Source organism: Scyliorhinus torazame, chromosome 6 (genome assembly GCF_047496885.1).
Source record: "Scyliorhinus torazame isolate Kashiwa2021f chromosome 6, sScyTor2.1, whole genome shotgun sequence".
Taxonomy (NCBI): Eukaryota; Metazoa; Chordata; class Chondrichthyes; order Carcharhiniformes; family Scyliorhinidae; genus Scyliorhinus; species Scyliorhinus torazame.
The window spans coordinates 193,627,084-193,652,627 of NC_092712.1; the positions used below are offsets into that span (position 1 = coordinate 193,627,084).

General features: G+C 47.0%; 1 protein-coding gene across 1 annotated transcript in view; it reads left to right on the top strand.

Annotated features, from left to right (window-relative positions):
* Positions 1–25,544, top strand: part of LOC140425201 (dynein axonemal heavy chain 11-like) — a 755,586-nt gene that overhangs the window by 150,071 nt on the left and 579,971 nt on the right. Inside the window, 4 exon segments of the mRNA XM_072509215.1 lie at positions 377–481; positions 5,780–6,175; positions 19,764–20,096; positions 22,927–23,181. Coding sequence (XP_072365316.1) covers positions 377–481; positions 5,780–6,175; positions 19,764–20,096; positions 22,927–23,181 — 1,089 coding nt within the window.

Sequence of the window (25,544 nt, forward strand, 5' to 3'; positions counted from 1 at the left end):
CAGAGCAGCTTGCAGAACGGTATGAGCTCTGTCAAATTATTGATCGCCAATCTCCGCAGTCGATAGACATGATCAACAACCAAAGTGAGATTTGCTGAAAACAATCATTATTTGTAAAAGAACTTAACAGTTTAGTTACATGCTCTGTAACTTTGGACAGGCTGTGTTATGGGCATGTGAATCTGCCCCCTCCATTTGTTCCCTGCTTTGTCTAAAATAAGCTAATCAACTGTAGAAATAAATAAATAGTAAAAGATTATAAAATAAACCAACTATTTAGAGATATTTACCTGTGGTGCATAATGCTGCGACATTAATTATTTAAGAATTTTCTAACTAGTTATGCAATATTTTTTGGTGGAATGTTATGTTGCAGCTTGTTGCTGTATTGCGAGAGGTGAAGTACCTTCAGATATTGAACCAATCCGACATCCCGGAGGCAGCTGCCACAATCTTCGAAAAGAGAGAAACTTTGAACAAGGTTTGTCTTTTCCAAGAGTACTTCAACCCATGGGAGGTCACATTTTTAATTTTAATGAATAACTCAGACATACTAACTTCCTTTGCAATAAAATGCCTTCACCACGTTCATTCAAATTCATGATTAACTCATGTATATTTAATGCAATATCTCCTTTCAAGCAAAGTGTAAAAGAAGTGTTCTATTTCTCTCTTGGTTCTATGTTTTAGAAAAATGTACATCACTAGCATAGGGTTAGGAAGGCCAGAATTGGGTGGTGGGGTGGTTAGCACTGCTGCCTCACGGTGCCGAGGACACAGGTTCGATCCCGGCCCCGGGTCACTGTCCATGTGGAGTTTGCACATTCTTCCTGGGCCTGCGTGGGTCTCACCCCCACAACACAAAGATGTGCAGGGTAGGTGGATTGGCCACACTAAATTGCCCCTTAATTGAAAAAATGTTTTTAAAATTTTTAAAAGGAAGGCCTGAATTACCTCTTGTTGCATTTACGTTTAATACTGCAATTTAAAAAAATAAATTCCACACAGGCAGTGACCTGGGGTCGGGATCGAACCCGGGTCCTCTGTGCCGCGAGGCAGCAATGCTAACCACTGCGCCATCGTGCTGCCGCAAGAAGGTAAGTAACTCATCTGAGCGTGGAGCCATGAAGCGAAGGAGTGCCTTTCCTCCCCACTTCTTCGGCTTACCGAAGAGCTGGAACTGTCACAGACAACAAGTCTGGTAAGTGAGGCACAATTTGAAATGAGTTTAAATGATGCATCCATTAATGTGCATAGTGTTAAGACTGCTATCCAATGTGTTTTGACCTTGAAAAGGTAAAAGCTGACCTGTTTCTGCAGGAATACGGAATACCCCACTTCAACACACATAGGCTACGGTCACAGTTGTGCTCCCATAGGCCATCGATCTGGTCAGGAGATAACGATTCCTGTTCCTCTATCCTTGGTATTCTGCTGTGGAGGCAACTTTGCCATCTCCAGAGTTAAGGAGGTGGTGGGTGACCATCTCCTCATAGCAGATGAAATGTACAAAAATGCTCTGCTGTGGTTGTGTGAATGATTTGGCTCAAAGCAGAAAGTGGCTGGCTGTCTTTCATCTAGACCAATTATTTTAGCCAGTGACTTCAACCGCGTCGTCGATGTGGCCCGATAGTCCGGTAGAGCCGTCACAACTGGACAGGGGTCACAGGTAAAAGATAGCAGGATGCATGATGCCTTGAGCAACCCTGCAGATGGAACGCTGTGCAGATACACTTGGTTGAGGCCAGATTGATCTCAACTTCCTGTTTCCCAGTTAGATCCACCGATGTCAAGCCAGTGTTCTTCTCTGAGCACTGTCACCTACAGGAGGAGCAGAGGGTTGACAGAGGAACATGGAAGTTAAAGGTGTGATTGTTGACCCCAGAAAACATTGAGGAACTCAAAAGGGATTACAAATGGTGGGGAACTTTGAGTCCCTAATGCACACACTGGAGGGAAGCGTTAAGGTGACCATCAAGAGGATCTTCCTCCTCAAAAGATGTTCAGAAGGTGAGAGTGAGACGAAAATGTCCCAACTCTAAAAAAGAACCATGCAGAATAAACCACTGGTCTGTCGATGAGGTGCAATATTAACATAGAACATAGACATACAGTGCAGATGGAGGCCATTCGGCCCATCGAGTCTGCACCGACCCACTTAAATCCTCCCTTCCACCCTATCCCCGTAACCCAATAACCCCGTCTAACCTTTTGAATACTAAGGGCAATTTATCATGGCCAATCCACCTAACCTGCACGTCTTTGGACTGTGGGAGGAAACCGGAGCACCCGGAGGAAACCCACGCAGACACGGGAGAACGTGCAGACTCCGCACAGACAGTGACCCAGCGGGGAATCGAACCTGGGACCCTGGCGCTGTGAAGCCACAGTGTTAGCCACTTGTGCTACCATGCTGCCCCAAAGGGAGAAGCTCCAAGCGGTGAAGAACTAGCAGGCTTCGCTGTTTGCTGTGGAAGCCTCCAACATTAGCTTCTGGTCTAGAGTCTACTCCGTGGAGCCGAATGAGACCTTTTTACATTTCCTCTTCCAAAAGGTACAAAGAGAAGCCTGAAGGAAGAAAATGGCTCTGTAATGTTGTCACAGTCTGACATGCCAAAGGTCAGCTGAATTATAGGACATGAGCCCACAGACGACATGGCCCTCCAACCCTTTTTGCCTCTGAAGGCAGAAAATGTGAGAATCTGGACAAACCATTAACCCTCGACGAGCTGTCAAAGGCTGCCAGGTTCGTAGAGACAAGTCAAAATTCCAGAAGCAATGCCTTACCTTTTGGAGTTGTTTTGACTCTGTAGGACTGGATCAACCCAGGAATTGCTGGAAGTGTATGAGAGTATACTTCTGACCAAAAGCATGGCAGATTCCATGAGGAAAAGCATCATCACCCTCATCTACAAATGAAATGGGAGAGGAGAGGAAGGAAATCCCGAATTGACGATCAATTTCACTGACATGGAATACAGAATTTATGGATTTAGTGTTCCACCCAAATCAGATTTTATCTGTACCCGACAGGAAGGTCTCTGATAGCCTCGTGCTGAGCAAGAATATGATCGCCTATCTACAGGACTTGGGCAGTTGGCTCAAACTGTGTGGAGACTCTCGGTAAGCAAGCATCAGTTGTCACCACTTGCTGAGGTTCTATCTGCCCCTGGTGTTGTGAAGGACACGTTTGGTCATGTTTCATTCAGTCACGCCATGCCATACCATCTACGTTTATGCAGCAAAGTATCTTTGACCACAAGTTCATCAAGCAGTAGTCTGCAAGTAATGTCCTCAAGGCCATGGGAGAAAAGATGTTGTTGGACCCTGTTCGATATTCCAGGCTGGAATAAGATGCAGTGGTGTTTGTTGAGGTTCATCCTGAACAGCCTGGTGATGCAGTTTATGGGCTGTTCCCAATGATGCGCTCCAAGAGGAACTCTGAGACTGATGCTGAAGGACTATTAATTTGGGGAATATGCTTATTCATCTGGCCGAAACATCTTGGTCTTCAACTGCAAAGAGTTGTCCATGTCCAAATGTTGCAGGCTCGCACATTTCAGGTCCAGGACTATGCTGAGAAATGCACTAAAGCTGGGGGAAAATGCTACAAAGGTTCAATTTGGGGGGGGGGGGGGGGAGGACATGACAAGTCTATCTGCCATGCTCTATCCAAGGGTATGGAAACTGTAAAACCCTTTGGGCAGTATCTTTGTCAAGGAATGAATATTGTAAATATCATCTGTAATTGCAATTGTATTCAGGCACCTTAGAGCATCACAGTCGGTATGAAAAGAACATGAACTGTATTGCACTTTTGGCAATATACAATTTGAACTGTTACAGAATTTAATATTTTATATTTTTATGAATGAAGAATTTTTTTGGGAAATACAGTTAAGTTTAGATTACAATTGGAACTGTACAGAACTTGCACAATGCAGACTCTGACCTATTCTACAAGCAACGGAAGCAAAATAGCCCAACAAAGGTACGTGTCAAATTAGTTTTTGAATACTGGAGCAGCTGGGCTGGCAAAAATCATCTGTTTGCTGCTGCCCCTTTACCACACCCTCCAGTTATCTGGCTCCAGGACTGATGGGTCGACTTGCCTACTTGTGCTCCTACTTCTTATGGTCTATGGACACATAATAATAATCTCTATTGTCACAATTAACACTGTAATGAAGTTACTGTGAAAATCCCCTAGTCGCCACATTGCGGTGCCTGTTCGGGTACCGAGGGAAAATTCAGAATGTCAATTCATCTAACAAGCACGTCTTTCGGGACTTGTGGGAGAAAACCAGAGCACCTGGAGGAAACCCACGCAGCCATGGGGAGACCCTGCAGACTCCTCACAGACAGTGACCCAAGCTGCGAATTGAACCTGGGATCCTTGCACTGTGAAGCAACAGTGCTAACCACTATGCTACTGTCCGCCCTAAGTTTGGCATCCCACAGCATTCCGCGTTTAAATGAAGCCGTGACTTCAAGTGTTGCAGGAAACTCTTCAGCTGTGGCCTAAAATTTGGCTCCATGTTTTTGTAAGTACACTGCATCGCTGAACTATAGAATGATATTGTGGATTGGGTTTCACAAATTGGCTCTCAATGCCTCTGATAAGTACTATTTGCAGTATCACTATGAGTTCAACACCCATCAGATGGGGGTCAAATGCTAGCTACCTATCACTGCTCTGGTGTGTCATGCCTGCACATATGACTCCCTTTCTCTTCACTGTGGCTCGTCACTGATTTATCCTTTATCACTTCCATCTTGGCAAAGACTGTAATTCGGCTGAATTACCTTCTGAAACATTTTGAATGTTTGTTCCTCTTTGTGACCCTTCCCTTTAATTGCTCCCATGTTTTAAAATTTCAGTCAGACATTTTGCCTCTTCTACTGCTGGTATCCCTAGAACCGTCAACATTTTCACTGAGTTGTAAATAATTATGCAAATTAACTTAAACTAGAGAATTGAAGGCTATTTGCAATTGACTTGAGGCAAGTGTTAAATCAGTTTGAACCAAATTGGAGCCAACCCACACCTGAAGCCAGAAACCAGCTAATCTCTATTACATTGCAGTTTGATGGATTCAGGGCTAGATTGTGGCAGCGCAAAATCTAATAATGATTGTGAGAAACAGCTGTAGCTGTTGCTACTGACTCAGGACTTCTACTGTTTTAGCATCTTTTTTTGAATAAGGCAGATTGAGATCCTGTGCTCCTCCAGCCTCCTAAAGAATAACCTGGTGAATGATAAATACTACAGTATGTAAAGTTAGATGATAAAATATATTGCTAATATATACACAGTCCCATAAAGGCTCACCATCATTACAAGAAATGTTTGACAACTTTTATTTGTTTATGAACACACAAGATGTAATAGTGAATCGATTCATTTCCATGTGATAATACTGAAAATAGTGTGTGTTTTCACTGTCCTGCCACACCCCCGCCATGAGAAAAATGTAAAATGCTTTCAATGTAGATTGTACTGGAACAAATCATTTAAGAAACTGATATATGAGAATAGAATTCTGGTTTGGTCATTGGTCGGGACCCCCCGAGTTTTGCATGGTTCCCTGCCTTTCTGCTGGGAACACGCTGCATGGGAAGGCCCACACTGGCAGGATCAGAAGATCCGACTGGCAGGAAGGGCTGGTAAATCCAGCTCATTGGTTTATTCATTCATACAAAAAATGCCATTCCTGCATCTATTGGAATGTTAATATTTGTGAAATGTGTTGCTAATTATTGTTTATAAATGATTTAGTATGTAGGAACCTTGGAGTTAATGGTGAAGTGGTACAATAAGCTGAAACAGACTGTCTTGGAAGTGGAATTCCCACTGATATTTAATAAGCTGGAAGCCATTGACGAACAGCTGAAGGCTGCAGAGGAGACCATTACCTGGCAGAGTGAGAACTGCTGGAGCTACATTGTGCATATGAAGGACACGGTGCATGATCTGGCAAGCAGGGTTCAGAAGACAAAGGAGAATGTGGAAACTATACAAACACTTATGAAAACTTGGAGTGAGTGTGCTATGTTTACGAGGAAGGATAACAAAAAAGATTATCTGCTGAACCTGGAAGACCGAGAAGACAGAGTAGCCAAGTGGTACAAATTGATACGGGACGATGGTGTGACGATTCACACATTGGTTGAGGTATGTCTTAAGAAAAGAATAAACTATAATGCAATAAGCTTGACAAAATATAATTGCAAGCTGAAATATTTTGTAGAAAGTTTTAATACAGTGAATGCTATATTCAATGTGCTATAACTAGAGTGCTTGATATTCAAATTCAATTGATGCAATTTTTCCAGCTATTTTTATTAAACGTTTTTCCTGTTCACAAACCTACCTTTGGCTCGGTGATAATGTTCTCACCCTTGAATAGAAATGTAATGGGTTCAGGCCTCCCTCCATATCCTTTAACAATTAGGGCACGATTCTCCCAAAAAAGTTAATTTGTGGCGGGTTTTTAAGTGAGTTTCCCACCGGTCCACCGGTCTGCCGGCTAGCGGTTCCCCACCGCTATTCAATGACACTTAGTCACTTTTTTGGGCCCTGGGGAGGTTTCCCACCGGTTTAGTCCACACTTAGAATTTATTTTGGCACTGGGGAGCTGAACTCGAGATTCGGCCCCAAATTGAAAGGGTGCCCTGATCTCCAAGTGAGCTTGTGGGTCCTCCACACACCCCACCCATGGGCAATCCCCCCCCCCCCCCAACACACACGGACACTACCTCCCTAAGTGAGGACACTCTGCTATGGGGTTCCTGGTGGTCCGCCCCTCTCTTCAGGCCCCCGCATGCCTACTTACAGTCCCCTCCCCTTCTAGGACCCCCACCCATCCCCCCCAACCTCTCAGAGACTCCTACTTACCTGCCCTGTACAACCCCATCCCTCAAACTCCCCTTCCACCCTCCTTTCATGGCAGTGCCACTCTGGTACCCAGGCACCCTTACACTGCCATCCTGGCACCTGGGCAGTGCTCCTGCTCACATGGCAGTGCGACCTGATCACCTTCGCTGTGCCAGATTGGCAGTGCCAAGGTGCCAGACTGGCAGTGTCAAGGTGCCTACATTCCAGAGCGAGGGCCAGGGGGCCACCCGGCACTGACCCTTACCATGCACAGTTCACTGATGGCCTGGCAGACCCCCCCTGGTGCCGTCCCGTCTAGTCCACGTTTGCGTGGACCAGTACTGAACAGCGCCCGGCTTCAGCTTCGCTGGGGAGGCCGGTGGATCCCGTGATGCCGGTGGATACTGGGTAAGTGTGCCAAATCCCGCAAGGCGTGAAGACTGCCAGGAAGCCCACGAGAGGGTTATCCCGGTCGCACCGAACTCAAGTGAGAACGCAACATGATTGGTGGATCACACCCTATGTGTTACTATGACATGAGCTATTTTGCATTTTGTTAAGTTTACAGCACTGGAAGCAGAATCTACAATAATGACTTTTAAAAGGGAAGTGGATAAATATTTGAGTAAAGTAGTAGGGTGGATGGAGTTAAATGATAGCTCGTTTGGCAAGGCAACACAGACATCTATCTTCAAAATGTTCCAATTCTGAGAAATTATTTGCTTATAAAATTATTTCTCCTATTCTGTTCACCCAGCTCTTGCCCTGTTGCCAGACAGCGTTAAAAAAAAAATATATATCTTATCGTCCTGCCTCCTAACACCCATCCTAATTCTGACTCCAAATATTTCAAATTGCTGCATAGACTCTAAAAGGCTGAGCTCACAAGCTGAAACATTTCAGAGTTCCCTTCAGCTAGAAATATCTTAGGCCTCACCTGCATTCATGGAACACGTTGAAATTTGTACATAATTTGAATTAAAGTCAATATAATTGATCAGTAATATATTAAAAAGTATGATATTTGTCCTTTAGTGAGTGAATTTCAATAGTTACTATATGATGGCATTCATTTTGTGATTTACTAAAACCTGTTGTTGATGGTTCCCTTGTTAGTAGAAATCAGTACTGTTTCTAGAACACATTGTTGTAAGTTTTGGTTTTGATAGATCATGTGCAGGTGTGTAAATCCCCACCCGCCAGCCCCGCAGTGGAAAGAGGACCTGTCTCGGCTCAGTTCTTCACACATGCACCCATATCATGTCCTACTCACATCTGCCTTGCAGCCCTGTGCGATTGGATTCAGGTCCAAACTTGAAAGATGATGTAGATCTAGATTTTTCTAGACCTTTTCCACCAGTCACAGATTTTTTAAAAGCAGCAAATTCTGGACTGAAGCAGAGTTTTACATTTTTTCCAGTCTAGTCCAATGCAGAAATGTGGTCCACCAGACTCCTGAAGCAGTTGCAAAGGTGCAGCATAGTTACCATCAACAGTGTTATATTGCTGTTCCTCATGGGCATTAACAATTGCCCAATGACAGTGGCAGTGCCAAGGTCTCCCAATCAAATAAGTGAAAGAGATGAAACATTGCAGTAAGATCCTCTCTATTTTTAACTCTTGGACAGAGCACACATTTGCTTCTTCAACTCGGCAGTCTTGATCACAGCTAGATTCCCATCTCACCGAAACAAACCAGTTCTTGCCAGAGTCCCAATAGACCACTTCTAATTCAAAAAACAGCTCGAGGATTTTTCTGTTTTTTGCTGAGGTATTTTCACTTAACCCATAAAATCAAATGTTCTCACTTTAATTCAAAATATATAGACAACAGATTGAAATATTATAATTTTCACATGATATTTTCTTCAAAAAGTTACTTTGTTTTTTTAAATATTATTTAAGACAAGATCCATAAGATTCTGAAAGGACATCATAGGGTAAATACTGGGAGGATGTTTCCACTTGTGGGAAAGTCTAGAAGTAGGGGAAACAGTTTAAGAAGCAGTCCAACGTTTAAGGTGCAGATAAGGAGAATTGTTTTCTCTCAAAGAGTATTAGTATGTGGCATTTTGCCTCCTGAAAGCAGTGGAGGCTGGATCATTGAATTTGTTAAGGGCTGAGTAAGATAGATTATCGATAGATAGGGGAATCAAGGGTTATGGGGGGCAGACAGCAAAGAGGAGTTTAAAAAAAAAAAAAAAATTTGATTTTATTAAAGTTTTTTTCAACCAGAATTTTTACATAACAGAAAAATATTTAACAAAACTAGGTGGCTGTTATCATTATACAAAACGAAGGTACACATTATATCAAGAATTCCCCCCACCTGAGCACCCCACCCCCCCCCCCCCCCCCCGTTGCTGCTGCTGCTGACACTTACTGCTCCCCTAGAAAGTCAAGGAAAGGTTGCCACTGCCGGGAGAACCCCATCAAGGACCCTCTCAAGGCGAACTTTATTTGCTCCAGGCTGAGGAACCCTGCCATGTCACCAACCCAAGCCTCCACACTCCAGGGGGGGGGGGGGTGTTTCGAGGCCCTCCACATTAACAAGATCCGTTTCCGGGCTACCAGGAAGGCAAAGGCCAGTACCTCGGCCTCTTTTGCTTCCTGCACTCCCGGATCCTCCGCCACCCCAGATATCGCTCCCGCTGGGCTCACCTTCACCGAGCGTCCAAAATCGTGGACATAGCTCTCGCGAAGTCCTGCCAGAATTCTTTAAGCCCGGGCATGCCCAAAACATATGGACATGGTTCGTTGGACTCCCTGCACATCTCGCGCACCTGTCCTCTACCCCAAAAAACTTGCTCATTCTCGCCGTCGTCATGTGAGCCCGGTGCACCACCTTAAATTGAATCAAACTGAGCCTGGCACATGATGCGGACTAATTCACCCTGCTCAGGGCATCAGCCCACAGGCCCTCATCCAGTTCCTCGCCCAGCTCCTCCTCCCACTTGCCCTTTAGCTCCTCGACTGAGGCTTCCTCTGCCTCCTGCAGCTCCTGATATATGTCCGACACCTTCCCCTCTTCTACCCAGATGCCAGACACTAGCCTGTCCTGTATCCTTCGAGGGGGTAGCAGCGGAAATGTCCCCACCTGTTTTTTGAGAAACTCCCGCTCCTGGAGGTATCTGAGAGCATTTCCCGGGGGCAGGCCAAACTTCTCCTCCAGCACCTCCAAGCTAGGGAAGTCCCATCTATGAACAGATCTCCCATCCTTCTAATGCCTGCCCTATATCAGCCTTGAAACCCCCCGTCTATCTTGCCCGGAGCAAATCTATGATTGTTCCATATCAGGGTCCAAACTGAGGCCCCCCCTCCTTCCTGTGCCTCCTCCACTGACCCCAGACCCTCAGCGTCGACGTCACCACCGGGCTTGTGGTGTATCGTGCCGGCGAGAACAGCAGCGGTGCGGTTACTAGTGCCCCATGGCTGGTGCCTTTGCATGACGCCGCCTCCAGCCGCCCCCACGCCGACCCCTCCTCCATTACCCATTTCCTAATTATGGCCACATTCGCCGCCCAATAGTAGCTACAGAAGTTCGGCAGTGCCAAACCCCCCGGCTACGCTCCAAGAATAGCCTTTTGACACGCGGGGTTTTATTTGCCCACACAAATCCCGTGATAATCCTGTTCACCCGCTTGAAAAAGGATTTTGGGATGAAAATGGGAAGGCACTGAAAAACGAACAGGAATCTGGGAAGAATCGTCATCTTCACAGTCTGCATTCTTCCCGCCAGGGAAAGTGGGAGCATGTCCCCCCTTTTAAAGTCTCCCTCCATCTGCTCTACAAGCCGAGATAAGTTGAGCCTGTGCAGGGCATCCCAGTTCCTAGCCACCTGTATACCTAAATAATGACAGCTCCTCTCCACTATCTTGAGCGGGAGTTCCCCCAGTCTGTCCTCCTGACCCCTAGCGTGGATTACAAACAGCTCACTTTTCCCCACGTTCAACTTGTACCCCGAGAAGCTCCCAAAGTCCCTCAGGATCCGCATGACCTCCCCCATTCCCTCTATTAGGTCTGAGATATACAACAACAGGTGATCTGCATAGAGGGAAACTCGGTGCCCCCCCCCCCCCCATCAGCACCCTCCAGTCCTAAGCGCTATGGCCAATGGCTCAATTGCCAGGGCAAATAGTAATGGGGACAAGGGGCATCCCTGCCTCGTCCCTCGGTGCAACCTGAAATACTCCGACCTCAGCCGGTTCGTGGACACACTCGCTACGGGGGCCTGATACAGTAGCTTGACCCACCCTATGAATCCCTCCCCGAATCCAAACCTACCTGACACTTCCCACAGGTACTCCCACTCCACCCTGTCAAAGGCCTTCTCCGCATCCATTGCAGCCACTACTTCTGCGTCCCCTCCCTCCGAGGGCATCATAATAATATTCAGGAGCCTCCTCACATTTGTGTTCAGTTGCCGGCCCTTGATGAAACCCGTCTGGTCCTCCTCGATCACTCCCGGACACAGTCCACTATTCTGGTGGCCAGAATTTTTGCCAGCAGTTTGGCATTTACATTCAGGAGCGATATCGGCCTGGAGGACCCACATTGAAGCGGATCCTTCTCCTTCTTCAAAATGAGCGAGATCAATGCCTGCGACATTGTCGGGGGGAGGGTTTCTCTCTCCTTTGCCTCGTTAAAGGTTCTTAGCAGGAGTGGGCTCAGTAGCTCCGAGAACTTCTCATAAAATTCTACAGGGAAGCCGTCCGGACCCGGGGCCTTGCCGGCCGCATACTTTCTAAGCCCTTAACTATCTCCTCCAACTCAATCGGGGCCCCCAGTCCCTCCACCCGATCCTCGTCCACCCTTGGGAACCTCAATCGATCCATAAATTGCTTCATCCCTTCCCCTCCCCTCGGGGGTTCTGACTCGTACAGCTTCCCATAAAACTCCTTGAAGATTTCATTGATCCTCTCTCGGCTCAACACCGTGTTACCTTCCTTATCCCGCACTCCCCCGACCTCCCTGGCCACCTCTCTCCTGCGAAGTTGGTGCACCAGCATCCTACTTGCTTTCTCCCCATACTCGTAGACTGCCTCTTTCACTTTCCTCAACTGTGCCTCCGCCTTCCCCGTGGTCAGCAAATCAAACTCCGCCTGCAGTCTCCGGCGCTCCTTTAGCAGCCCCCCTCGGGGGCCTCCGCGTACTTCCTGTCTACCCTAAGCATCTCTCCCACCAGCCTCTCCCTCTCCGCCCTCTCCCTCTTCTGTCTGTGGGACCTAATAGAGATTAACTCCCCTCTGATGACTGCCTAAATAGCCTTCCAAACCGCTGCCACTGTTACCTCACCTGTATCATTCATTATCATAGTTCTGAATGCTCCTCCTTATCCGCCCACACACCTCTTCATCCGCCAGCAGCCCCACATCCAGTCTCCAGAGAGGGTGCTGCCCCCGCTACACCCCCAGTCGCAGGTCCACCCAATGCGGCGCATGGTCCGAGACCTCAATGGCCGAATACCCAACCCCCTCCACCCTCGGGATTAATGCCCTGCTCACCACAAAAAAGCCAATCCGCAAGTAGACTTTATGGACGTGGGAGAAAAAGGAGAACTTCTTCGCCCTTGGCCGCACGAATCTCCACGCCCCCCATCTGATCCATGAACTCCCACAGGGCCCTAGACCCCGCCTTTCTCTTTCTCAACCTGGACTTAGACCGGTCTAACGCAGGATCCAAGGCAGTATTAAAGTCCCCCCCCCATAATCAAGTTACTTGACTCCCAAGTCCGGGATTTTACCCAACATTTGCCTCATGAATTCCGCATCATCCCAGTTCGGGGCATACATGTTCATCAACACCACCCGGGCTCCCTGTAGCTTGCCACTCACCATTATGTACCTACCCCCCTTATCTGCCATGATGCTCCCTGCCTCAAACGTCACCCATTTACTAACCAGAATTGCCAACCCTCTGGTCTTTGAGTCTAGCCCCGAGTGGAACACCTGGCCCACCCATCCCCTCCTTAACCTCGTCTGGTCAGCGAGTTTAAGTGCGTCTCCTGCAGCATGGCCATGTCCGCCTTGAACCCCTTTAGATGCGGGAACACGCGGGATCTCCTGACCGGCCCGTTCAGGCCCCTCACATTCCACGTGATCAGCCTGGACCCCCCCCACCCCCCAGACCGACTAGCCATCTCCCTTTTTCGGCCAGCCACGTGCCTGTGCCCCCTGCTCACTCCAGCCCTCCCGCCAGAGGCCCCCCAGCCCGACTCTCCATCTCTCCCCAACAACTGGCTCCCCTTCAGTCAGCAAAGCAGCACGCCTTCCCCGCTCCCACCCCACCTGCCAAGCACCTGCTTAGCACTGATTTCCCCCCATTGCGCTTCCGTAAGTCAGCTGACCCATGCTGACCCCGGCCGCTCCCGCCTCTATCTCCATACTCACTCTTGTCTCCTCCTTCAGGCCCCCAATCCCCCCCCTCCCCCACAGGGTAAGAGGGCAAGTGCCACCCGGGTCCTTCCCGTGTGCCGGACAACCCGTGCGTTACCCCGCCCCCTGAAACAAAAAACAGGAAAAGAAAAGCAAACAAACTTAAACTCTACCAACAATTTACCAACCCCCGATTATACAACTCCGCCAGCGCATTTTGCCCACATGCAGCTGCCCCTTAGCCCAAGTCCAGCTTTTTGTGCATAATGAATGTCCACGCCTCGTCCGGCGTATCAAAATAATGGTGCCTGTCCTGGTATGTTACCCAAAGTCTCGCCAGGTGCAGGAGCCCGAACTTCACCCCTTTGCTGTGGAGGACCGCCTTAGCCCGGTTGAAACCCGCACGCCTCCTCGCCAGTTCAGCTCCCAAGCCTTGGTATATACGAATCTCGCCGTTCTCCCACTTACTGCTCCGCTCCTTCTTTGCGCAATGCAGGACACGCTCCCTGTCTGTAAAGTGGTGGAACCTTATCACCATCGCCCTCGGTGGTTCGTTTGCCCTCGGCTTCCACGCGAGGACCCTATGCGCCCCGTTCAGTTCCAAGGGCCGCGGGAAGGCCCCCGCGCCCATCAGCGTCCCCAGCATTGCAGTCACATACATGCTCGCGTCCGCCCCCTCCGCACCTTCAGGGAGGCCCAGGATCTGCAGGTTGTGACTCCGAGACCTATATTCGAGGTCTTCCAGCCTCTCCTGCCAACTCTTGTGTAGGGCCTCGTGTGCCTCCACCCTGACCGCCAGGCCCAGGACCTCGTCCTCATTCTCAGACACCTTCCTCTCCACCTCTTTGATCGTCTCCTCCTGCATCTTCTGAACCTCCTCCATCTTTTCCATGGAGGCCTTCATAGGGGCCAGCATCTCCGATTTCAGTTCTGCGAAGCAGCTCCTCAAAAAGTCTTGCTGCTCTCTCGCCTCTTGACCCGAGCCGGCCGCCATTTTGTCCTCCCGGACCCGCTCTGCTTTCTTCTCCACAATTGCTCATTTGACGGCCCCGCTCCTGGTTCCCTACATACAGCACCCGGGAAAACCTCTCCAGCGTCCGTTCCCATGCCGGTATCCGCCCTTCAAGTGCCGCTGCCGCCCCGTTCAACGGCCCGAAACCCCGATCCCTGTGGGAGCTGCCGTATATGCGACCTAGCTGGTCATGGCCGCTACCGGAAGTCCAGCAAAGAGGAGTTAAGATCACAGCCAGATGAACCATGGGGCGCGGGGTGTGATTCTCTTGCCATGTTACGCTCAAGCGAGAGCACAATGCGACCGGAGAATCCCGGGAGAGGCTTCCAGCGGACCTCCTGACAGGCTCTGCGCCTCGCGAGGTTCACTGGAGTTCCGCGAGATGTCAGAGTTGGAACTCTGCTCAAAATGGGCGGGACCAAATGATGGTCGCTGGAATAGGTCGTAAGCCTACTTACGACCTATCTGCCCAGGATCCACCGGCCTCCGTCGATTCTCCGGCCTCCCCTGGGAGGCTGCAGACAGGTGCTTAATGTGGACCAGGCGGAACAGTACCCAGGAGGGGGTGGGTTCCCGGCCCATCAGAGACTCCTGGGTGGTCAGGGTAAGTGCAGGGTGGCTCCCTGCCCCTCCCCTGGAACGCGGGCACCTTGGCACTGCCAGATGGCACCTTGTCACTGCCATCTGGTAGTGCCGAGGTGCCCAGATGGCACTGTCAAGCCGGCAGGTGCACTGCCTGGGTGGCAGAGTGGCAGTGCAAGGGTGTCCGAGTGTCAGGATGACACTGCCAAGGGTCAGGTGTACCATGCCCATGAAATGAGGATGGATGGGGGTTTGAAGGGTGAGACAGTGCAGGGCAGGTAAGTAGGGGCCTCCAGGATGTTAGGGGGGGGGGGTGACAGGTGGAGGTCTTGAAGGGTGGGGGTGCTGTAAGGGGGCTTGGGGGAGACTGGAGAGGGGAGAATCTCACTTGGGGGTGTGGGGTAGTGTCCATGAGTGTGGGGTAAACATTGCCCATGGGTAGGGGGTGCCACAAGCTCACTTTCAGATTGGGGCACCCTTTCAAAATGGCGGCCCGATTTCAGAGTTCAGTTCCCCAGTGCTAAACAAAATCTAAGTGTGGGCTAAACTGGTGAGAAACTCCCCAGGGCCAAACAATGGCTAGGATACTGGACTCAAACCCCTATATTTTATTTCATTTTTTAAGACTGCACAGAAAGAATACTTCACTCGAGGAGTGAACGCACAAAGAAATAGGGATGTGGTATTTTAAAACACAATTTTATTGTTAACAAACTATTAGACTCTTCAATATCACACCCGAAAATAACTTACAATTACCTCTTAACAATACTACTCAATACAGTAAATGCAATAAACTTAATTACTATCTCTATTCCCAATTAAACAACAAGAAACAAAAAACATATAGCTCTCAATCCCTCCCACATCCCAATATAATACTTGCTTTCCCGAACCAATTTGGCTCCTGTTCGAACCCCTGCAGACTCTGGCTGGATGTCTTCAAAAAGCTGTTTCAACTGGTTTGTTTCAGCTTTTCCCTTGTCCTCAGACAAGTCTGTTCGGCTTTAAATACTATTACTCTTTTTAACTATGCTACTGTGAGCAAAATACCTTATTTGTGGTCCAAAAAGTTATCAGATCACAACTCAAAAAGCTTTTTCAAAATGTCTGAATACTTTAGCTCCACCCAGCAATGATATCATCTCCCAAGGTGAAAACAAATGAACTCCCCAGGCTGAAAACACAGTGGGCTGGATACTCCGTCCCGCCGTACCCGTTTTCCAGTGCAGTGCACCCCCGCCAGCAGTGGGATCCTCAGTTCCGTCAGCTGGCCAATGGGGTTTCCTATTGTGGGCACCCCATGCCATCGGGAAATCCGCTGGCGTGAGTGTGCGGATGGCGAAGCGGACAATCCTGTTGGCACAGAATCCAGCCCATTAACTCTAGGGACTCCCCCAAGTCAAACAACAGTGCATTAGCCCAGGCTTGTTACCCTGGTCAATTTCACCTCTGGCTCCCAAAAGCTTTCTGGTCTTGCAAAACAAGATTATTTCTTAAAAACGTAACTACTGCAGTCAAACACACTCTAGCCCCAGGCTTTTAACCATTCAATTGCCAAATATTTATAATCCAATATATCTAAATTCCTGCATTCCTCACATTATCAAATGGCTTTGTTGGAAGCACGGAGAGGTGATGTTGAGGTGTAGAAGAAAGCCCACAAACCTCCAAACAACTCATCTGTCTGACCCTCCAAAAACAACGTGCAGGGTGGGTGGTGCTCAATATGCAGATCATGCATCGGACGTAACACCCATCTCAGAACCCATCAAACCAGAGTAGAAGCAAGGACGGCAGAGGAAAAATATGATGATTCTAGTAGACAATTATGGAGATTTTTAAAAAGTTCTCGTTTGTGACCATTACTGGCAAGGCTAGCATTTGTTGCTCAAACCTAATTGCCCATGAGAATGTGGTGGTGGTGAGCCTCCTCCTTAAACTGCTGTGGTCTATGTGGTGTTCGTAAGGGAGTTCTAAGGATTTGACACAATGACAGTGATGAAACAGTCATTTGGTTCCAGGTCAGGATGGCAAGTGGCTTGGAGGGGAATTTGCAGGTGGTGGTGCTCCCAAGCATATCTGCTGCCATTCCAGATGGTAGAGGTCAAAGTTTGGAAGATACTGTTGCATTAGCATGATGTGTTCTACATTGCATCTTGTAGATGTTACCCACTGCTGCCAATGTGCGTCAGTGGTGGAGGAAGTGAATGTTTAAGATGGTGGATGGGGTGCCTTTCACAAATGCTGCTTTGTCCTGGATTGTGTTGAGTTTCCTGAGGGTTGTTGGAGTCTCCTCATCCAAACAAGCAGAGAGTGTTCCATCACAGAGTGAAAGCACAGAGTGGAGACGATGAGGCCTGAGTGCGACAAGGAACAAGTGCTAACTTGGGATTTTGCTGCAGGTGGGAATTCGGTGCAGGGAGGGAAGGAGGTGCTCCTTTTTACACCTTTTTTCAACTGAAAGTAGCTGTTGACTAAGCAAAAGTATTAATTAGGTGAACTGGTAGATGATTGTTTGGTGAGCTTTGAGATTTTATCCCTCTCACCTGAGGAAGGAGCTGTGTTCTGAAAGCTGGTGTTTTGAAACAAACCTGTTGGACTTTAATCTGGTGTCATAAGACTTTTACTTATCCCTCTAAATGGGGGCAGTAGTTTAAATTGGTACTGTAGAGATTAAATATTTATTAAACTTATTGCTTAAATAGTTAAACTACTTATAACTACTGATAAGAGTTGAGTGATATTCTAAACTTGATGGCATAATGGTACTGTCACTGGCCTACAAATCCAGAGATTCAAAGTAATGCAATGGGGACGGCAATTCAAATTCGATGCAGATGGTGGAATTTCAGTCCGATAAAAGCCAAAATTAAAGGTTACAAATAAGCATGAAACCATTGTCGATTGTCGTAAAAACCAGTCTGTATCACCTGATAAGGAAATCTGCTGTCCTTACCTGGCCTGACCTATAGTGTGTAATGCCCTTTGAAATTTCCCAGCAAATCACTCAATTCTAGGGCTATGGGCAATTAATACTGGCCCAGCCAGTGATGCCCACATGAATACAAATAAATGAGAGCAGGATCTGTAGGGCGTATGATGGAACGGTCATTTTGTTCCAAATATCATACCGAAGTTGTAAAAAGGAATTTGTTTATCGTACCGGACTGTCTAATTAGAGAATTGATGCTGTTGGAGAGGAACTTTGAATGGGAGGGGAAGGGCCCAGTTGGCATGGTGCATGCCATTGGTGGGACTAAGAAAGAAGTTCTGCAAAGGGAGTATAAGCATCTAGGGGCTAAATTAAAAGGAGAACCATGAAGGTAATAATCTCTGGATTAGTAATCTCTCTTGATCTCTGCAATGAGCAAATTGGAATAGGCTACATTAAATCATTAAATAGGAGCAGGAGGAGGCTATTCTGCCCTTCGAGCCTGCTCTGCCATTCATTATATTCATGGCTGATCGTCCATCTCAATAGCCTAATCCCGCTTTCCCCCCAAATCCTTTGATTCCCTTTGCCTTAAATGCTGCTTGAAAACATACAATGTTTTGGCCTGTGGTAACGAATTCCACAGGCCAGTAACTCTCTGGGTGAAGAAATTTCTCCTCAACCTCTGTCCTAAATGGCCTCCCCCATATCCTCAGACTGACCATAAGTGTTCATAAGTGAACATCACCAAATCTGACCTAACGATGGAGAGAAGATCATTGATGAAGCAGCTGAAGATGATTGGGCCCAGGACACTACCCTGAGGAACCCCAGCAGCATTGTGCTGAGCCTGGGATAATTGGCCTCCAATCGCCAGAACTATTTCCTTTGCGCTAACCTGTGGACTGTTTTACTTCCGATTCTCATTGAATTTAATTTTACTCAGACTTGTTGATGCCACTCTCTATCAAATGCTGCCTTAATGTCAAGGGCAGCCATTATATCCAGCATTCTTTTTTTCCCCCCACCCACCCTTCCCAATTTCAGCAGGTCTTGTGTCTCAGTTGTGATGGTTACATGTGCCTCAGTATTGAATACAACGTATTGGCATTCTACTTGCACACTTGTGGTTTCTGAAACTCTGCAAGGTTATTGCAAATGATTATATTCCACTGCTGGGGATCTTCTCCCATTCTATTTAGAGTGCAGAATACAGGGAACATGTATAGTGATAGCAATTATAGAGAGATGTCATATCCATGACTAATTATTTTAGTACTAAACTACTGAGGTACCTCTGTCAAATCTTTGCTTGCAATAAAGTGCCCTGCACATTGTGAATGCACATCAAAAAATTGTGGTCCTGCTGCCAACTATTTTCTATATGTTGGTTTTAATCAAATGGGAAAGATGACCGTACAATCATTGCATACAAAACTACAAAATAATTAGCATTTAGAAGCAACATGACACATTGAGCAGTTTTACAAAACGCTACTCCTCAAATAAAGCTTTGACTACTGGGAGTAGAAATTGAGATTTCAAGGCTTGCCCCTCTACGATTTTCTGTCCCTTTATTTTAATGAATTAAGGATCACTGGGAGTGACCCCCAAATTCACTTCCCACAGGTAAGGTTTAGTGCACAGCATGCAATTTCATAAAATTGCACCAATCATTTCAGTTAGGATGTCAATGTAGTGAAGGCAAGCCAGCTTTCACTCCTTCATTTAGTGAGTTCATTTTCACCACTACAGTCTCAATATTTAAAAAAATATATGGTATATCATGTGTTAACGTGTTGGGAATAAAATAGAAATAGATCAGGATTCTAATACATCTCAGGCCCGTGACAAGTAATTCAAATTCCAGTTGGTTTGACTTGACTTATGACAGGTTATTTTGTGAATGAAAAGATTATGTTTTTTTTAAAGCCTCAGAAGGCCTAAGATAATACCATATCTTAATTTGTTTTTAATTAACAGGAGAATCTCAGCCTTCTGAAAGCAGACCCAGGTACTGAATCATGGAAGACCTATTTGGAGTACGTTGATGACATGGTTTTAGATGGTTTCTTCAATGGTATTTCATGCTCTCTAGAGTTTTTCTTTGAGAATACTGAAGCTACTTTGAAACCTTCACCGTTGTTTGTTTCACAAATGATCTTAAATATCCCTGAAATTGTATTCAAACCGTCGCTGGATAAAGATGCCGCTGATGGATTCTATGATTTAGTTGAAGAATTAATAAGTGATGTTTACAAAATGGCTGCACAGGTGAAGAGAGTGGCTGATCACCTTGAGTTTGATAATTACCAGGTAATGAATATGAAATTTAATTTTAATAATAATAATTGCTAATGGTCACAAGTAGGCTTCAATGAAGTTACTGTGAAAAGCCCTTGGTCGCCACATTCCGGCTCCTGTTCGGGGAGGCTGGTATGGGAATTGAATCCGCGCTGCTGGCCTTGTTCTGCATTACAAGCCGGCTGCTTAGCCCACTGTGCTAAACCAGCCCCTATATAGAGAGAAAATATGACATTTAAAAAATAATCCATGTTGTTATAGTCTGATGACCACAAAACTGAAGTGTACAATTCCTTGGCTTTTCTTTTAAAGGTGAATCTGCAATTTTGTACCCAAATTATTTATCTATTGCTGAAAAACTTGATGTGCTGTCAAAGATTTTCATCTTGCACTCATCAGATCAGAAGGAACAACAATTTTACTGCGTGAATAAAGGATGCTGATTGATTGGCAAGCCGACTCTGGTTGAGGCTTTGCCATGGAGAATTCACCAGGCAAGTATTGTCTCGCAGGCTTTTGTTGAATACAAAAAGGCACACAGCCTTTTGCTGGCAGGGGACAGGTTTCTGCCTATAAATATATGCAGCTTCAAGCAAACGTAAGTGAGCCACATTGAGAGCCTGACTGATAATCTTAAATTGGTTTGTCAGTATAATTCTTAGTACACTAGGGGCTGCTCAGCGAGTGCTGTGTGATCATGGAATCACATCTAACATTTGCCTTTAAATTCTGAAACTAAAAACAAAGTGCTGGCAAAGCTCAACAGATCTGGCATCATCTGGGGTCAGGCAAACATAGAATTAGCATTGAGTCTAAAATTCTTCTTCAGAACTGAACAGAGGTAGAAATACGATGGCTGTTATACCATTGAAAAAGTGAGGGAGGGGGCATCAAGTGGAACAAAAGGGAAGGTCAGGGAAAGGTTAGAGGATAAGGAGGAGATTAAATACCAAAGGTGCCATGGAACCAATGGGCAAAGGGAGTGGTAATGGGAGTAGTAAAGAGGCAAAGCATTGTTCCAGAGTAGGTGTTTATAGTGGACTAGAGGTCAGTACTGCAAGCAAAAATGTGAAAAAAAGGTACAAACTGGTACGTGGGGAAGAATAAAATCAAAATGGAAGAGTTGAACTCACCTGGCATTGCTCTGGCACTGAAATTCAAATACTACGTTCCTTTTTTTCCAAAGTAATTACTCATTACGCAAGCCAGAAAATATATTCTGCCTATCACACAAATGAATAATGTGTTATATGAAGTATATGAATACACCAATGCAATCCCTGGTCCATAAACCATACGTCCTAAAGTCGGCTGATAGAATCACACAGCAAGTAACTTTGGGTATTCGCAATAGGCAGAGTGCTGATTGTACTCAACCAGCCCGTGCTTGAAAAAATCAGAACTTAAAGCAATAGATGTGATTCCATGATGAGAGCACTTTCTGAACGATCCCCAGTGTGCTAAGAATTACATTAACAATCAAATTAAGGTTGGGCTTTCAGTTTGGCTCAGTTATGCTTGCTAGAAACTGTTCGTTCGCTAAGACCTGTCCTCAGCTGACAAAAGAAACATTCTCAGGAATTGCATCTTTGAATTAAACAAAAGCCTTGCAGGGCAGCAGCCGTCCTCTGGTGCACTTGTCAACCAATCAACCCCATTTTCTCATGCAATATAAATTGTTGTTCCACCGGAAATTTGGCATTCTTGCATCTGTCCTGATGAGTGCAAGACAAAAATCTTTGACTGCATCTCTTTTTTTCAGCAACAGTCAAGTTTGTTCTATGTTAATAAGGCCTGAACCTCAAATGTTAGCTATACTGCGGCTCACCACATGGGGAAAATCTGTCCCACTGTGTCTGCTATAAAAAGTCCTTGGGCGGGATGCTCCGAGCGTCTGCGCCTCAATCGCGCTTGGTGCGGGGACAGAGAATGGGCGTTGATGCCGAAATTCGGCGCGACTCCGCTCCAGCGATTCATCCGGTCACCAGAGAATAGCCACCAATCGCACGTGCGCGGTCGATGCGATGCCGGTCGGGGGCCATTGATAGAGGCCCCCACGGCGATTCTCCGCCGGCAACTGGCCGAGTTCCCACCAGTGTGGTTCTAAAATGGTTCCACCCGGCGGGCACTCAGGGTGTCAGCTGCAGACTCAGTCCACGACTGCCCTGGTGGGGGGCGGGGGACTCCGTCACCCGGGGATGGGGGGTGGGGGGGGGCCTCCAGGACGGCCAGGCTCACGATCGGGGACCACCGATCGGCAGGTGCGTGCGATCTGAGGGTGGCCTATATTGTGGAGCGGTCCGCTGTGTGGATCCGCCATGTTGCACGGGGTCACCGTGCGCATGCACGGACCCATGGCTGGAAGTGCAGGGCCCCGTATCAGCAGCCGGAGCTGCTCAGAGCACTCCGGCGCCCTGCTAGCCCCCTGTGGGCTACAGAATCGCTGGGTCAAGGGGCCCGTTAACGCAGGCGTGAAACGCTCCGATGTTTACGCCGGCATCAACTCTTAGCCGCCGTTTCGGAGAATCCCACCCATGGGATTCCACATTGAGTAAATTTGGTAGTATGTAAATTGACTAAAAAATCCGACATATTTAGATTTTCCAAATGAAATCAAGTGTTGCCCTCTTGGTTCATTTAGTTTTAATTTGTTCATGAAATGTAGACACCACTGACAAATTAGTATTTATTGCTGACATTCGTTGTCTTGAGGCTATTAAGGATCAACCACAGAGGATGAGATTAATATTAAGACTGTTGGGTTGCTAGTCTAATATCATGACCACTTGGCTAACCATTGTGGCTACGAGGAAAATATAAAATGGGCTGTTTCTTCACACAGAGTGACATGGAAGATATCCTTGACCTGTCAGAGATACGGCAAGAGGTCATGGATAGGGTAACAGAGGTCATTAACAAAGCTGTGGAATACAGGAATTCATTTGACGCACACTCTTACCTGTGGGTCGATGATAGGATAGAATTCATGAGGCAGTTCTTGCTATACAGCCATGTGTTAACTGCAGAGGAGATTGAAACTCATGCTGACGAAGGTGTTCCTGAGTGTCCCCCTACTACAGAACAGTTTAAGGAACAGGTAAGAATAACATTTGCTAAACTATAGTCTTTTATTCATATGAAAAACTATTTTTGTGAAATTGTAATATTAAAGCATAATGAAATTAAACTTCTGGGTTCCTAGTATTCCAAATGTGCGCCGTGAAACACAAAGCGGACCAATTGGATAGCCCTGAAAATGGACGCAGAGATCACAGTGCAAGGTTTTACTTTTTGTTAATGGAATGAGTGTCATTAGCAAGCTCCAGCATTTGTTGTGCATTCCTAATTGCCCTTGAGAAAGTTAGTTTACAGTTGTCACCTTGAACTCCTGCCGTTCCTGTATTGTAGGTACATCTACAGTGCTGTTAGGAAAGGAATTCCAGGATTTTGACCCAGCAACAGTGAAGGAGTGCTGATGTACTTTCAAGTTAGGATGGTTTGTAATTTGGAGGGGAACTTGCACGTGGTGGTGCTCCCATGCATCTTTATACCCTTATCCTTCTTGGTGGCAGAGGGTTTAGGTTTGGAAGTGCTGTCGCAAGAGCCTTGGCAAGTCACTGCAGTGCATCTTTTGGATGGTGTACACTGCTGCCAGCAATACAACTTTGTGCTGCCTGCTCATTTAGATGATCTCTCTGCCCACCTTGTGTTAACCATGCTGTTTGTTGGAAGGACATATAAGCAAGGGACAATATAATTAGTGATCCGCACCATTAAAGCTAGGCTGCACTGTTTAAAGGTAGTCTGTATATCCTTACAAGGCAGACGTTTTGTTGGTGTTGGTTTGGGAGTCGTGGTTGGAGAAAATCTGACCTGGAAAAGAGTGAGGAATGACAACAGAGGAAGTGTGGCTCCAAACGTTTTGGAGGTGGCACTGGAGGTCTTGCTGGAGGAGATGGAAAGGAGAGAAAACCTGTATCTGCGGCAAGGAAATTCTCCAGTCACTGATTTTTTTAAAAAAAACAATTAAGCAGATAGACTGTCTGATCACGAGTCAACCCTAGTGGACCTGGTGCAGTGACAGAAGAAGCTCAGCTGCATGATGTTTTTTGAAAAATTGGTTAGGCCAGCATTTATTGCCCATCCCTAGTTGCCCTTCAGAAGGTGTTGGTGAGTTGCCTCTTGAACCGCTGCAGTCCTTGAGGTGTACGTGCACCCACTGTGCTGTTAGGGAGGGAGTTCCAGCATGTTGCCACAGCGACAGTGAAGGAACGGCGATATACTTCCTAGTCAGGGTGATGAGTGACTTGGAGGGGTACCTCCAGGGGGTGAGGAACTCGGGTATGTGCTGCTCTTGGCCTTCCAGATGGTAGTGGGTTTAGAAGGTGCTGTCTAAGGAACCTTGGTAAGTTACTGCAGTGCATCTTGTAGATAGTACACACGGCTGCCACTGCTCGTCAGTGGTGGAGGGTTTGAATGTTTGTGGGAGGAGCAATCAAGCGGGCTGCTTTGTCCTGGTTGGTGTCGAGCTTCTTAAGTGTTGTTAGACTTGCCCAGTCTTGAGTTGCTATATCTGTTCAAAGTCCATCCCATTTAGCACAGTGGTAGTGCCACACAATTTGATGGAGCGTATCCTTAATGTGAAGACGGGACTTTGGCACATCTACCGACACGTCATGGACAGATGCAGTTGCAGCAGGCAGATAGGTGAGGATGAGGTCACGTATGTTTTTCCCTCTTGTTGGTTCCCTCACCACCTGCTGCAGTCCCAGTCTAGCAGCTTTAGGACCCGGCTAGCTCTGTCTGTGGTGGTACAACCAAGCCACTCTTTGTGATGGATATTGAAGAGTCCCCACCCAGAGCATGTTCTGCACCCTTGCCAACCTCCGTGCTTCCTCTAAGTGGTGTTCAACACAAAGGAGTACTGATTCATCAGCTGATGGTGGCTGGTACGAGGTAATCAGCGGGAGGTTTTCTTGCCCATGTTTAACCTGAAGCCATGAGACTTGATGAGGCCCAGAGTCAATGTTGAAGACTCCCTCCCAACTGTATATCACTGTGCCCCTACCTCTGTTCGCATTCAGGACCCTGACTTCCCGTGCCATTTTAACAAAAGACCCTGCTCCCATGCCCACATGCCTGTCCTTGACCTGCTGCAATGTCCCAGTGAAGCTCAATGCAAACTGGAGGAACAACATCTCAACTTCCGGTTAGGCACGCTGCAGCCTTCCGGTCTCAACATTGGATACAACAACTTCAGATGATTAGCTCCACCCCACCTCAACCCATTTGTTTTCATCCCATTTCATTTCACCTCTCTTTTACCATTTTTTTCTTAATATATATTTATCCACGTTTCCTTATCCCTTCTCACCTTTGCATCCCCCTTCCCCTCCCCCCACATCTCCACCTGTCGCAGTTTAGCCTCTGAAGTTAGTTTCTCTGCTGTTTGGCCTCTCA